Consider the following 14,637-nt stretch of genomic DNA (forward strand, 5'->3'; position numbering starts at 1 on the left):
TCAGATTTTTCCTTCAGGCATCTTTAAAATGATCTCCTTCATTTAGAAGAGTTTCATTACCACTTGATTTAGGGCACATTAGTATAAAAATAGCAGTCCCTACTATGTGCATATCATTTAGTATTTAAATCAGTATTTAGCTTTATGATGACACCTGCCTTAAACATCCAATGTTTTACATTTACTCGCTAGAAAAGCTTGATCTCATCAAAGAGGTTTTTCAATCAAGAAATACATTCTACTTCCAAATAACCCCGAAACAAACCATATTTATTGTCGACATCCACAGAATTCCAGGTGGTCATCTTTTTCAATGAGACTCAGTGACCACTGCGGAGTTCTAAATAACAGGACGCTCAAGGCAGAGCTGACCCCTGGAATATCTATTATTTTTAAATCACTAACTACAGTGACTCAGGAGAGAAGAAGGCCATCTGATGCTACAGAACACCGAAGGCCATCTATCCCCCTCACATCATCCCAATGGCCTCCAAGACACAGCCCAGTGGCCTCCAAGACTCTGCTTGTATTTAAGTCGGTTTCCACCAATATAAACAGTGTGGCTTCCGGGGCCCCCATCCCTAGGATGCTCCTTACAGGGATCACTTGCTGTTATGTCCTTTAAGGTCACTATTGACCCAAATGGTACAATCAGAGCAATCAATCAGCCTTTTTAATTCTAATATGCTATCTGTAAGCACTCTCCTTCACAGCTGGCTGAAAGCCATATACGCCCACTAGTGGCATATTTAAAAGTCCTATGTTCATTTGAATCTAGTTAATCTCAGTTTCTACCATTACAGAATCCTAAGATCTGTTACAATGGATCAGAGTGATCAGCTCATCCCATCTTGGAATTGCCACTGCAGGTGTGAATCCAGCATGTTGGTATTGTCAGCTGCCATCAAGTCAGCCTCCAAATCATGGTGACCCCGTGCATGATGGGACAAAATGCTGCCCGGTCCTGAACCGTCCCCATGATCAGTTATGGATCGAACCATTGTGATCCACAGGATTTTCACTGGCTAATTTTTGGAGGTAGATGGGCGGGCCTTTCTTCCCAGTCCACCTTAGTCTGGGAGCTCCGCTGAAACCTGTTCAGCATCACAGAAACATACAATGCTCCAATGACAGACAGGTGTTGGCTGTGCATGAGGCGTACTGGCTGGGAATCATCTCCTATGATTTAAATTATGAATAACCATCCCTTATGTTCTAACTAAATGTTATTTCAATTATTTAGAGGGAAGTAATCCAATACTTTCAGCACTTTCCAACCCCCGGAATATGCTCATTCTAACCCCCTAATAACCAAGCAAATTTCATGGAAGCCAGCATTTTAGGATAGTGATTTGGGACCCTGTGTTGAAAGGAGTGAGTATTTTCAAAACAGCTGAAAAAGAAGCGGCTCAATTCTTCACTGATTGTACTGCTTCATTCTTAAATATAAGAAATATGAACCAGAGCACACTTTCTGCTCCAAAACAGATGTCTGCAGTCTGGCTTTCTGCTAATTGTTTTGTTTATCTATTCTAATAAAAAATTCTGACAAAGAACAAGGAGGTTTCTTTTTATGTGATGAATGATAGGACATCTAAATTCCTACTTAATGACAATCAATTTACCATATACTCAGGCAAATTAAAACTCCTTTAATTAGTTTTTTACAAAGTAAAAGGGTAGCTTCATCCTTTATTTAGATAACAACCGCCATTGCCTGACTAGATGCGTTTTTATCAAATAGGGAAGGTAATGTGGGCTGACCTTCCAAGGATTCTCTTATTTGAATTCTGTATTTCCAGATTTTTAAATAACTAATTTGCATAATAACACTGACCTTTTTTTTTCCCTCAACAATCCCTAATTGAAATGTGGTTATGATGAATCTGAAATGTAAACTTTTTACTCTGCAAAGCCAAACAACAACCTACCACAGAAGATGTTAACACGTCTCTTTACTTGGTGTGTGGTGACAGTCTCCCCAGTGGAGACAGATACAGGCCTGGGGTCTCATACACTGAGGCAAAGGCAGTTAGTCCTTGCTAGTCAAGAGACTAAAACGAGCTGGGTGGAGTCAATTCTGACTCATGGCGACCCCATGTGTATCAGAGTAGAAATGCATTCCATAGGGTTTTCAATGACTGATTTTTCAGAAGTAAACCATGAGGCATTTCTTCTGAGGCTTGAACCGCTAACCTCTTGGTTAGCAGCTGAGCTCGTGAAAGGTCTGTACCACTCAGGGACTCCCAAGGAGACTAAGGCTATAGATTTACTAACCACTGCCAAAGAGCTGTCGCTATGAGTTGGAATCGACTCGAGAGCAATGGGCGATGGGGCCAAAGAGCTGGAGCCTTGGTGGCGCAGTGGTTAATAGCTCAGCTGCTAACCAAAAGGTCCGCAGTTCGAATCCACCAGCTGCTCCTTGGAAACCCTATAGGGCAGTTCTACACTGTCCTGTAGGGTTGATATAAGTCCGAATCAACTCAATGGCAATGGGTGTGGGCCAGAGAGCTAGAGCCGCTGGGTCATGCAAATGGATAATGTGCTTGAAACCACCCTGAGGTGCCTCAGGAAAAAAAGGCCTGGTGATCTACTTCCAAAAAATCAGTCACTGAAAACCCTATGGAGCACAGTTCTACTAAGACACACGTGGGTCATCATGAGTTGGGATTGATTCAATGTCAGGTGGTGGTGGTAGCCAGAGAGCTAACAAATGCATATCCTTTGTCACGAGAGGAATCCCAACAGACTGCAGACGGAAAAGCACAAGTTCATTGTTGCTAGGAAACACAAACAAAACTGAGGTAGGCATAAGCCCTACTCGAAGCCATATTGTTATCATAGTCTAATGGCAGTGTGCTTTCATTGATATATGACTTGGATGATGCTTTCAGCTCACTTCCTGGCACCTTGCAAACAGATGTCTACTTAACGGAATCTGAACAAATGAGAACTCTTACATGCTCTGGAAAGTGATAACCATAGGCTAAATTATCTATATGTCTAGTTAAGTGACCCAAAGGAATCATTATAAGCCTCGCTGTTGTTGTCGATGCTGGCTAGCATGCAGTCAGTCCCTGATTCAGGGCAACCCAATGCACGAGGGTATAAAACACTGTCCGGTCCTGCACCATCTCTACATCAGTTGCATATTGGGCCATTGTGATCCATAGGATTTTCATTGGTTAACTTTAAGAAGCAGATTGCCAGACTTTTCTTCCTAGTTCATCTTAGCCTAGAAGCTCTGCTGAAACCTGTTCAGCATCATAGCAACACACAAGCCTCCATTGACAGACGGGTGGTGGCTGTGCATAAAGTACATTGGCCAGGAATCTAACCTGGGTCTCTGGCATGGAAGGCAGGAATTCTATCCACTGAACATAAATCTTGAGGGATCCAAAACTAAGTGATATATACAATGCATCAAATAACTCCATTTTCTATCACTGCTATGTACTAAAATGAAAGCAGACCCTTCTGATTTAGAAACGTTTGTTTTGCTTTTTTCCCCTGGATGTAACTATTCTGACTCTCTCATGTATTCAGCAGCGATAAAAGGGCTTAGTGAAATATCATTTTTTATACAAAGAAAACATGTGAGGCAAAATCTATCATTTAACATAAATAATATTAAAACCAAGTACAAGTCTTAAATTAATTAAAAGTAAATCAACATATCAAATCCATTCCCTTCTTTTGTTATGAAGACAACGGGGCAAGAGAGTTGTTTGACCAATCCATTTACAGCTGCCAAATGACAATCACTTGTACCTTCCAGCTCACCAGTATCCCTGAGCTAAACAGGGAGCCCCGGGATGCACAAACCTGTGGGACCTTCCGAGAAAGCGAAGGGAACTTTACCAGAGCACCAAGTATTGATGGTTGCTCCTCCTCCTCTGGTTGCTCCTCCTCCTCTGGTTTGAAAAGTTCACCTCATTGCTGGATCTTCCTTCAGTGTTGTGAAATAGCATTTGCCACCCCAAGGACTGTAGAAAACTGCCCCTCACTTACTATCCATGGCATGGAGATACTCCATGTGGATGGCCCCGGCCCCAGCGGTGGCAGCTGATGGAATGATATCTGCATAGGGGCTGCGCTGGCCGGTCAGCAGAGCCATCTGGTGATAGTATTCTGCTGGGCTGACTCCCGCGTGGGGGGCTAGAAAAAGAGACAAAAGGGGTACAGTTACTAGTCAGAGGAAGGTCAAGGAGAAGTTTTTCTAGAGACAACGCAAAGTCCACTAGTCATACAGCCAGATCAGCACTTCCTTTTACGGCTCGTAAGAGCAAAGCATTTTAATTCTGATTGTGCTTTAACTGAAGCCTACCAGGTATCTTTTATCTGAAAATAGAACGAGAGGAAAGGGATGGAGGAAAAAAACAGAATACATCACAAAATTTTTCATGTTCACTTAGAGAAACCATTGAGAATTCAAAACGATTAACATGTATGCAGGTACATAACTCATTCCCATATTTGCCCCCCCCCCCCAATAAAATATCAAGTCACTGTATGGCTCACATTTCTTACAAGAGTAGACAGCTTAGACGACTCTGGTATCTTTCCAGACATACTGAAAATACTTCTCTAAGCTTCCTGAAAAGTCTCTGAGTTAACTCTTACTAACATGAGGGGCCTGGTTTAGAACCAGGGCTTCATCCGGTTTGTTTCGGTTCAAACTCCTGCTGAGAATCCTCACTCCCACCCCAGATATACTGAACCAGAATCTACATTTTAACAAGATTCCCAGGTGATTCTTATGTATAACCCTGGGAACTTGTTAGAAATGCAAATTCTCAACAGAGGTTTGAACTGGAACAGGTTCGAAGCTCTATTTAGAACTGGAAGAAGGCAGCAAACTTTAATAACATGCAGCTGAATGATAAGCTGCAGTTGTGTGTTCCATAATTTAATAGCTGTTTTTTTCTGTGATTCCCATTACAAAATCAAAAAGAAAAATACTTACCAATCTGTAGCAATTTATTGGTAGAGTTAGCTTTATAAGAGTGAAATAGTAATTGGTTTCCACTTGCCAATTTATGTGCAAAAGCAGGCAACATATTATAGTAGTTCTGAGGGTGGCCTCCAGATTCAGGGAGATATAAGTTCAAATCCCAGTTCTACTACTTACCAGTTGCATGAAGTTGTTGGGAGAAATAAATGAAATAATGCACATAAAGTGCTTGTTGTTTTCATTGTGTGCAGTTGAGTTGATTCTGACTCATGGGGACCCTATAGAAAAGAGCAAAACTGCTCCACAGGGTTTCCTAAGCTATAAATCTTTATGGGAGCAGATCACCAGGTCTTTTCTCCTGCAGACTGCTGGTGGGATTGAACCGTCAATCTTTTGGTTAGCAGCCGAGTGCTTAACCACTGCGCAACCAGGGCTCCTTCATAAAGTGCTTAGCACATGGTATACAATCAGTAAAAGTCTGCCAAGTCTGCCTTATGTAGAAAGGTAGACGTTTTAGCAATTGGGCTATGTATGTTTTACATTAATGCCATATACTTTTTATCTATCATATGGGATAACAATACAGAAAAAGAAATTGTAGACTCAAAGAGAGAAATATTAGTGACATTAACTTTATTTGATTGCGTATTAAGTAAGGCAGGAAAGGGAAGCCAGATCGATCAATCAGAGAATGTTTTATTCAGTTATCTTCCAATGCTGCTGAAGGGAGATGACAGGCTTCCTTTTTAGTAGATTAATGAAAGGTACCACTTTCCACAGGCCCAACTAAATTTCTGTGAGCCAGGCGTAATTCCAAATCCATTGGTACTGGCCTCCCCCACCCCTCTCTCCCTGCCTATTCACTGCCTCTGTCAATCATCTTCACGCACTCCCAATCCCTCCATGGAGACGATGCTCCATTTCTTCCACTGTAAAATCAAATCCGAAGCAGAAAAACCCAGCTTAGTTTTAAAATGTGAATCTTGCCCAAATGACAAAACTTATTCCTTAGGTACAAGTATATTCACTGCTCCGAATTAGAAGAAAAAAATGAGCTAGCAGCTGTTGCTTGAGGACAACTATTCCTGGAAATACCATTCAGTCGCTGTTTACTGAGAAACTTCATGAAGCTTCCCACCACGCTAACTAGCTGTAGGAAGTATTTATGTGGATAACATGGACAGTGCACAGAACTCACATCAAACACAATGCTCAGTGAAACGATGTGCATGGTATTTCTCTTTGCTTGGAAACAAGCAGCAGTCATATGCCATCTGTTGCACAGAACTCACAACCCACTATCTGCAATTAATAAGGCTTATACAATCCCGAACTTCAGTTCAGGTTCCGGCAACTGTGGGAAAATGAATTTGTGTATGTGCGCCAGAGATGGGAAATACATTTCCTGAATCAAAGGAACGGTTTATAACTTGACAGTCTGGGAATACACAGCTCCACTTAGAAAGAGCCATGTAAAAAGGAATTAATTGGGAGCCTGATAGAACCAACTGGAATTTGATCCTTGAGATCCTAAAATGAGCATCTCATACTATAGAATTAAAGCCTAAGTTCACTTCTTTTTCCCACCACATCCCACTCCTAGTTTGCATCTCTCACAGGTCTGAGCCCTCGTGTTTTCTAAGACCTTGCTTCTTAGAGCGGAGCTCAGCATTGGTATCACCTGGAGCTTCTCAGATGTGGGAAATCTTGGGTCTCACCCAGACCCAGCAGAGGCAGAATCACATTCTGACAGGACCCAGGTGATTCATATACACATTATGGTCTGAGAAGCACTGCTCTAATTAAAAAAACCAAACCTGTTGCCATCAAGTTAATTTCGACTCATGGCAACCTTACGGACAGAGTAAACCGCCCTATAGGGTTTCCAAAGAGCACCTGGTGGATTTGAACTGCCAACCTTTTGGGTAGCAACGGTAGCTCTCAACCACGATGCCACCAGGGTTTCCACTGCTCTAGTAGAGACATACAAATGTGCATAAGGAAAGAATGCAATCCTAAATTTGTCTGGTCTGGAAGTTTGACCATTCATGTGGCAGAGCTTTCCACAAATAAGGAAGGAGACTAATCGCATACGTATACATACACATTTATATATATATAGTTTTTATGTATATACATATAAATGTATATAAATGTGCCTCTCATACATACAGAAAAGGGTGTTCATCAGAAGCTGAACAAAATACTCAGCTTACACATGCACACTGTGTGAATGGCGACAGGGCCAGTCTAAATACATGTGGAGCAGCAGAATAGAACAGCAAGGATTGTGGAGTCAAAGAGATCTGGCTAAGTCCCTCCTCTAGCCACGGGACAACCAGTTTGCAAGTTACTTGGCCCCTCTACACATTGCTATCCTCATCTGAAAATGGAGATAATAACACTAACCTTATCCATCCAACCAACTAGTTGCTGTTGAGTTGACTCTGACTCATGGTGATCCCATGTGTGTCAGAGTAGAACTGTGCTCCAGAGGGTTTTCAATGGCTAGTTTTTTGGAAGTAGATTGCCAGAACTCTGGGTGGACTTGAACCTCCAACCTTTCAGTTAGCAGTCGAGCACATTAACCATTTACGTCACCCAGGGACTCCCAAAAACCTCATGTTGTTTTCTTTAGCTTCTGTCAAGCTGGCCCCTGACTCATGGAGACCCCATGTGTTATTAAGTAGAACTGCTTCACAGGACTTCCTTGGCTGTAATCTTTACGGAATCAGATCACCAGACCTTTTCTTCTGGGTAGGTGGGTTTGAACCACCAACCTTTCGGTTGGCAGCCGAGTGCGTTAACCATTTGTACTACCCAGGGACCCCACCAACCTCACAGAGAAGTTACAGTGCTGAGATGAAATAATGCATTTATAGCATGAAGAGCATGCGGCAGACATTCATTACACATTAGATCGACTTTATATAATGTACCAGGTGAGGGGCAGCACAGGAGGAGGTGATACAATCTCTGGAAATACAACTGGCCTGTGACTTACCGTCAGTGGGGCTCAGCCCCCGGGCTGCTGAGATCATGGACAGGGACGGGCTGCTGTGCAGGGACCGGATGTAGTCCATGTAAGGGTTAATGTAGGGATGTGGCGGAGTGAAGGGGGATTCGGAAGCTGCAGTGGGGTTCCGGTGCGGGGAGATCCTGATGAAGGGGAGGTCCGAGTACGTTGGGCTACTAGATAAGGCAGAAGGCCTGGATAAAAAGAAAACCAGACATGAGAGGTATGCATGAGACAAATATCGCCATAAATAGAAGCTCTATGAAAGAAAGTAAGATTTTAAAGGAACCCAAGATGCCTTAGGGGGAAAAAAAATCAGGCATATCCATTTTCAATTATTATGTTAAAATCACGGTGCCATAATGCAGGTAGAATGCTACTATGCAATTATTTGGGCAAAGAGAATTGGCCTTTTAGAAATTCCATGGAACTGCGAACACAGGAAAATAAAAATCAGTCTCTGGCTTTGCCCATGAGAAAAAATACCAAAAAAACAGGCATTTGGGCTTAAGGTAGTTGCTGCAATTATATTTTCCATTTGGCGCCGACATTTACTGTGTCACTATTTAAAGCTTACCTCTTACTATCATGGTGCTGTACTTAAAAGAAGAAAGAATGCAATCCCAAATTTGTCTGGTCTGGAAGTCTGACCATTCACATGGCAGAGCTTTCCACAAATAAGAAAAGAGACTAAATGCAAAAGTCTGTAAGAAATGTGAAGTCAGACACTCTCCATTCATGCACTTTACCGCTAAGGGTCTGGCGGCTGAGTAAAACCAGTTTTACAGAGCTTGGTGTCACCGTTTGGAAGGCGGCTGCTTCTCCTCCTCCCTGTGAGGCAGCACTTAGAATCAGCTTTCTGCTCACTCCAGCTTTTCATGTGGCATCCTGATTAGCCAGGTTCAGTGAGCAATCAGTAATTAAGTACTCCTGGGGTTAGAAAGTTAGAAAAGACTGAGGTTTTGATCAAGCTAATACCTTGGTTATAATGAGCTAAGGCTAGAATGGAAGCTTTGGGCTAAAGAAAAAAAATTCTAAAAACACCTTGCTAGGATTCTCTGATCTGCTCTTGGGGATTCCTTCCCAGCCCGAAATCCCCAGGAAAGCCAATTTTAGAACGGTCAGTCTGTGTAGCCACCTCACTGCCTTGTTTTTGCTCTAATAGAAAACGTTTTGTGTGGCTAACCCAGTGAACTGGCTGGGACAGGCTAGCTACTTGTGCTCTGTGTTTTTCTCATTCACAGACGGAATGGCCATAAAAAGGAGAGGCTGTGATAGAGACAGATCTACGCAGAACAGCAAATTCCTCTTATACCACTGGCTTAGGAGTGAAATGAAAAGGCGGGGAAAGGCATTTTCTCCTTGTGCCCCTCCCAGAGCAAACAGGCGCTGACGGCCGGGCCTCCAGCCCCCATCACCCTGTCAGAATATAATCTTGGGAGAAGCCAGTTCCACTAACTGCACAGCTCAGGCCCTGAAATAAATGAAACCAAAGATCAGATAATGAATTTTCTCTCAGTAGAAAATAAAAGCGGTTGAAATATGGGGGTAGAGGATTTTCTCACTTGCTCCTTTCTTGTCTTTCATTCTGAACTAAAAAAAAAAAAAAAACTCTCTTTTTTTTATTCAGATGCTACTTCTGGTGAAGTGCAAATAAAAATCCAGAGTTTTCTAAATTGACATGTGGGAAGAGTGAGAAGTCGCCACTAGAAAATACCTGTTTCTTTTCAAAACAACCTGAGGCTTTCATGCCCCTCAGAAAGTAATACATTGCTTGTATTTTAATAGAAATCAGCCTAACCTATTAATCCATCCAATTTCAGCTCTTTACTACAAAACAAGTGAGCTCTGTGTTGATGATGAAATCATCGCTATGATCCATTTAAACATGCTTGTTATGTTAGAGGGCAGAGGATGTTCAAATTCATTAATCCATTTTCTACCAGAAAGAAAAACCAATCTTTCCAATTGGATTGAAAAGTAATTATTACAAAACACAAACTTATTTGTGCACATATGCTTAGAAACCAGCATAGCGGAAACGTAGAGAACTAAACGTTTCAAGAAATCTCAGAGATGACACCTCCTAGACAAGCTTTGGGGGCCGGACACCTGGGTTTGATTCCTGGCCAATGCACCTCATGTGCAGGCCCCACCTGTCTGTCAGTGGAGGTTTGTGTGTTGCTGTGATGCTCAAAAGGTTTCAGCAGAGCTTCCAGACTAAGATGAATTTAGGAAGAAATTTCTGGCGATCTACTTTCAAACATCTGCCAATGAAAGCCCTATGGATCACAACAGTCTGATCCTGTTGTTTGTTGGGTCGCCGCGAGTCGGGGGCCGACTCAACGGCAGTTAATAACAGCAAGACAACCTTTCAGGGTCCCTGAGAAACTCAGTCTGAACAATATGAATGAAAAAGCAGTCAAGGCAATGTCATTTCTTTCTGATTTTGTCAATTTCGGGAAAAATCCGAACCTATTATTTTTTTCGAAGTCCAGATTTGAGGAGAGTAGTAAGAATATTCCTAGAGGCCCAGACTCTATTTTAAAGAGTCATGCATGTGAAAAACTAATGAGCACCTAGAAAAACATGAAAATTATAGAGCTCGGCTTGGACAGCCACCAATCCCAAAGAAAGTCAAGGAAGCTGGAAGATCGGGCCGACACTCTTAAAAAAATCTGTGTCTGATGTGAGCATCAGTGCTTTAACTGTAATCTGAACTATTCCTCCAAAGGAGTCCCTGAGTGGTGCAAAGGGTTAATGCACCAAAAGGTTGGTGGTTCAAGGCCACCCAGGGGTGTCTTGGAAGAAAAGCCTGGTGATCTACTTCTGAAAAATTAACCATTAAAAACCCTACGGAGCACAGTTCTACTCTGACACACATGGGGTCGTCATGAATCAGAGGATTTTTGTTTTGTTTTTCATCTCCCCAAAAAGAAATAAGATAACTATTAAGGGCGCTTTTGATGAGTAAGGAAGCAAGACCTGTTCGTATCTTCTCTGGCAGGACATTAGGACTCTATTTCTCTTTCACACACTAGTAAGAAGCAACATCAGAAAAGAAGCTTCCTCCAGGATTTGGAGACAAAGTCAGGAAAATTCACCTCCATTATCGTTAATCTGGAGCCCTGGTGGCAGAGTGCTTAAGAACCCGGCTGCTAACCAAACGGTCGGCAGTTCGAATCCACCAGGTGCTCCTTGGAAACCCTATGGGGCAGTTCTACTCTGTCGTATAGGGTTGCTATGAGTCAGAATCGACTCGACGGCAACAGGTTAAGTTTTTGGTTTGGATCATTCGCGTGATCTGTCATATTCATGCTTGTCCCTTCCAGAGAGATGATGCTGAGGAGATAAGAGAACACCTATTACCAAACAGAGTAGCTGGGACATAGTCTTTAGACATGAATGCAAGTAAGAAAACTAAACGTTAACTGATTGGCCTGAAGAAATAAACCATCTAGTAATCAAAGGCCACCCACTCCCAGTACGTGAATAGGAAAACGTTTACTAAGAGGTGCAGCATATCATCAGAACAATACACAAGGAACAGGCACAGGTTCTGCAAGGGACCCATGTGGCGTGAATCCAGCTGTACGACCTCAGCCACTGCACCTACCCTCTCCTTTTCCTTAAAGATCCAATGGGGAAAATACCTCCCTCATAGCATGCCTTAAGGAGTTAATGTAGGTAAATCTTTATGCACAGAGCATTCATTGTTGTTCGCTGCTCTCGTGAGTTGGCTCCCAGCTCATGATACATCAGAATGAGACGTTACCGGGTCTTGCGCCATCAGAACGACTGGCTGGGGAATGGATCGTTGTGATGCCCTGGGTTTTCACTGGCTGATTTTCAGAAGTTGATGGCCAGGCCTTTCTTTCTAGTACATCTTGTCTGGAAGCTCCGTTAAAATCTGTTCACTATCATAGCAATATGCAAGCCTCCACTGACGGATGAGTGGTGGCTGTGCATGAGATACATGGGCTGGGAATCGAATCCAGGTCTCCCACACGGAAGGTGAGAATTCATATAAATACACACACACACACACATATGATTACATATACATATAAAATCACATGTGATATATATCCACATACGCTGTGAATATATTCTACCCTTATACATACATGTATAAAGATATATATTAGGAGTGGTAAATTCAGCACAGTATGTGATTTACAGACATTGAAATACCAGAAACTTCTCTTCAAATCAAATCTTACAGCTTTGCTCCCCTACCCTGACAGTGCCCTCAACGTACCTTCTTGATTTCCCAGAACCCCCTCAAGTAAAATCATAAAACCACATAAGGTGGTTAAGAACAAGAATTCAGTAACTAAATGCAAGGGCTTTGAAGGAATGGGTTGGGAACTCAGGCTCTGTCACTTACTCTGCCACTTAAGCATCAGTTTCCTTCCACATAAAATTAGAATAACAGGTCCCCCCAGGGCAGCTGTGGGGTCTGGGAGCCCATGTGGGTAAAGGGACAAGCACGGTGCCTGAGCCCACTGAGAACTCAGTAAATGGTGGTGGTGGCTGATGTTCTTGTCAGAACCAGCCAACAAAACGTCGTTTTCTCTGATTCTAAACTCGGCAAACAAGCTTTCGAATGGCAATTTAGCCTCTTAGCAGATACTGGTGTTTCAGTTTCTCTCCGAAAAGTTGGTAAGTTATTAATTCTGTTTCCACATCAGGCTCTTGTGAGTTAGGCTAGCCTGAGTCATCTCTAGTGCTGAAGCCTGACAAAATTGAGTTTCTAAACCAACAAAGGTGAGCATCCAACCTTCAACTACAGTGGCTCCAGGAGCCACATGATCTGGATGCAAATATACACAAACCATAGTCTTTAAATAAAGTTGCTATTAACATTGCCTAACAGAGACACCTACAGTAAATTATTGGCAGCCAAATAGTATCAGATATTTTGTTTTTAGCCATAAAGCAAATCTGAGAGGGAAAGTTAAGCTCCTTAGATTTAATAGGCAGATGAGTTTTCAGTGCGGTATTGAAGAGCCATTCAAGGTTAGGACCAGAGGAGTGAAATCTATTAAAGGGGGTGGAAGATGTGGGGAAGGCAGCCACAAAATTTGCCACAAAAATGACATATATTATTTTATAATCTATCACAAACTTGACTTGATAAATATTTGTTAAGTCTATTAAAAATATTTACTTTCATTGGAGGATTATAGCTTCAAGAAAAAATCATAGGGGTCTCTTTGCGGTTTACATTTTCAGTAGATGTGCAAAGAATGAACTGAAGATTATCCTTTTCTCTGTCTTTATGGCTCTCTGTTCTCCCAGGACCTCTTCTGGGACTATGCGGTCTGCCTCAATCATTGAAGGTGGGCACAAACCACAGAGCGAAAAACTAAAACAACAAACAAACGTTCTGGGAAGATCACTGAAACTTACAACTAGTCCAAGAACAGCCATTCCATGCTGTTTATGTTGTAGGAAAAGAATATAGAGATATGCCTGTGATCCTCCAAGCTGTTGCGAGTTATCTGGGCTGCCAGGGCACTGCTGAGAATATACGTTGTTCGATTTAACATCTGCATCTTGCTCATGTACTCTAGGAGTCCTGGTGGCACAGTGGTTAAGCACTTGGCTGCTAACCAAAAGTGTGGCAGTTCAAATCCACCAGCCGCTCCTTGGAAACCCTACAGGGCAGTTCTACTCTGTCACACAGGGTTGCTATGGGTCAGAATCGACTCGATGACAACAGGTGTTTTTTTTTTTTTTTTTTTCCAACTACTCAAGGCTCCAACATTCCTACTCCAGGATAATGTCCCCTCTGTTGCATCCCACCATCTGTCTCTCCAAGGTCGTGATAACCTAATGTCCTTTTGTTTTCCACACTGCCCAGTGTATAAATAAAGTACAATTTCAGATGAGAGAAAAAGTAAGGGTTATTTTGATGTTCTCCCTAAAAGACAATAAAGCGATATAAAGATTTTTGTTGCTGTTATTGTTGTCTGTGGAAATAATTTGAATTCAGATTAATTTTTCTATAAGGTCATGAAAAGAGAAGAGGATTCTTATTAGAGCATTTTTTAACAGCATACTATAATGAACTTAAAAACAAAAACACATATTGTAGAGAATAACTAGACTTCTGAGCTAGAATGAAATATTATTATATAATCTAATTTGTTACTGCCTTTTCATCTATCTTATTGGGTTACTAAAATGCCAAGATTAAAATCACAGTGTTTAATCACTTGCATTACCCATTATGAGAGCATTAAACAAGGTTTATATGCTGGATTATTGCAATTTGCTTTCACATTGCTCGGAACACTGGAAATACCACTTGCATCTCTGTAAGAGTGCTCCAACTATCAGAAGACCGAACCATGTTGCTCTTTGGAATAACAAGTTTATTTTTTGTTTTATTTTTTACATAGCAAGTAAATACTCTTCCTGATGTTCAAGCAATGGCCTAACACAGAACAAAGACCAGTTACCCCTTATAATACATTTTTAACCAATAAATTAATTATTCAATAGGCACAAAGTTTAAATAAATCAAAATTTGTAACAAAAATTTTGTTTTCCATATAGCAAAGGAAACAAGTAAGATGGCCAGGAAGAATCTACTAGATACTGTCAGGAATTTGCACATTTTAAGGATTGTCTTTTCATCTATTTTAGGTCAGCTTCC

General features: G+C 41.8%; 1 protein-coding gene across 1 annotated transcript in view; it reads right to left on the reverse strand.

The window, feature by feature from the left end:
* Positions 1 to 14,637, reverse strand: part of GLI3 (GLI family zinc finger 3) — a 326,741-nt gene that overhangs the window by 96,583 nt on the left and 215,521 nt on the right. Inside the window, exons 4-5 of the mRNA XM_004383958.1 lie at positions 7,959 to 8,164; positions 4,012 to 4,158 (exon numbers count right to left, since the gene is read on the reverse strand). Of these exons, the coding sequence (XP_004384015.1) occupies positions 4,012 to 4,158; positions 7,959 to 8,164 (353 nt within the window). The remainder of the gene's footprint in view (positions 1 to 4,011; positions 4,159 to 7,958; positions 8,165 to 14,637) is intronic.

The sequence above is a fragment of the Trichechus manatus genome, unplaced genomic scaffold (assembly GCF_000243295.1).
Source record: "Trichechus manatus latirostris isolate Lorelei unplaced genomic scaffold, TriManLat1.0 scaffold00114, whole genome shotgun sequence".
NCBI lineage: Eukaryota > Metazoa > Chordata > Mammalia > Sirenia > Trichechidae > Trichechus > Trichechus manatus.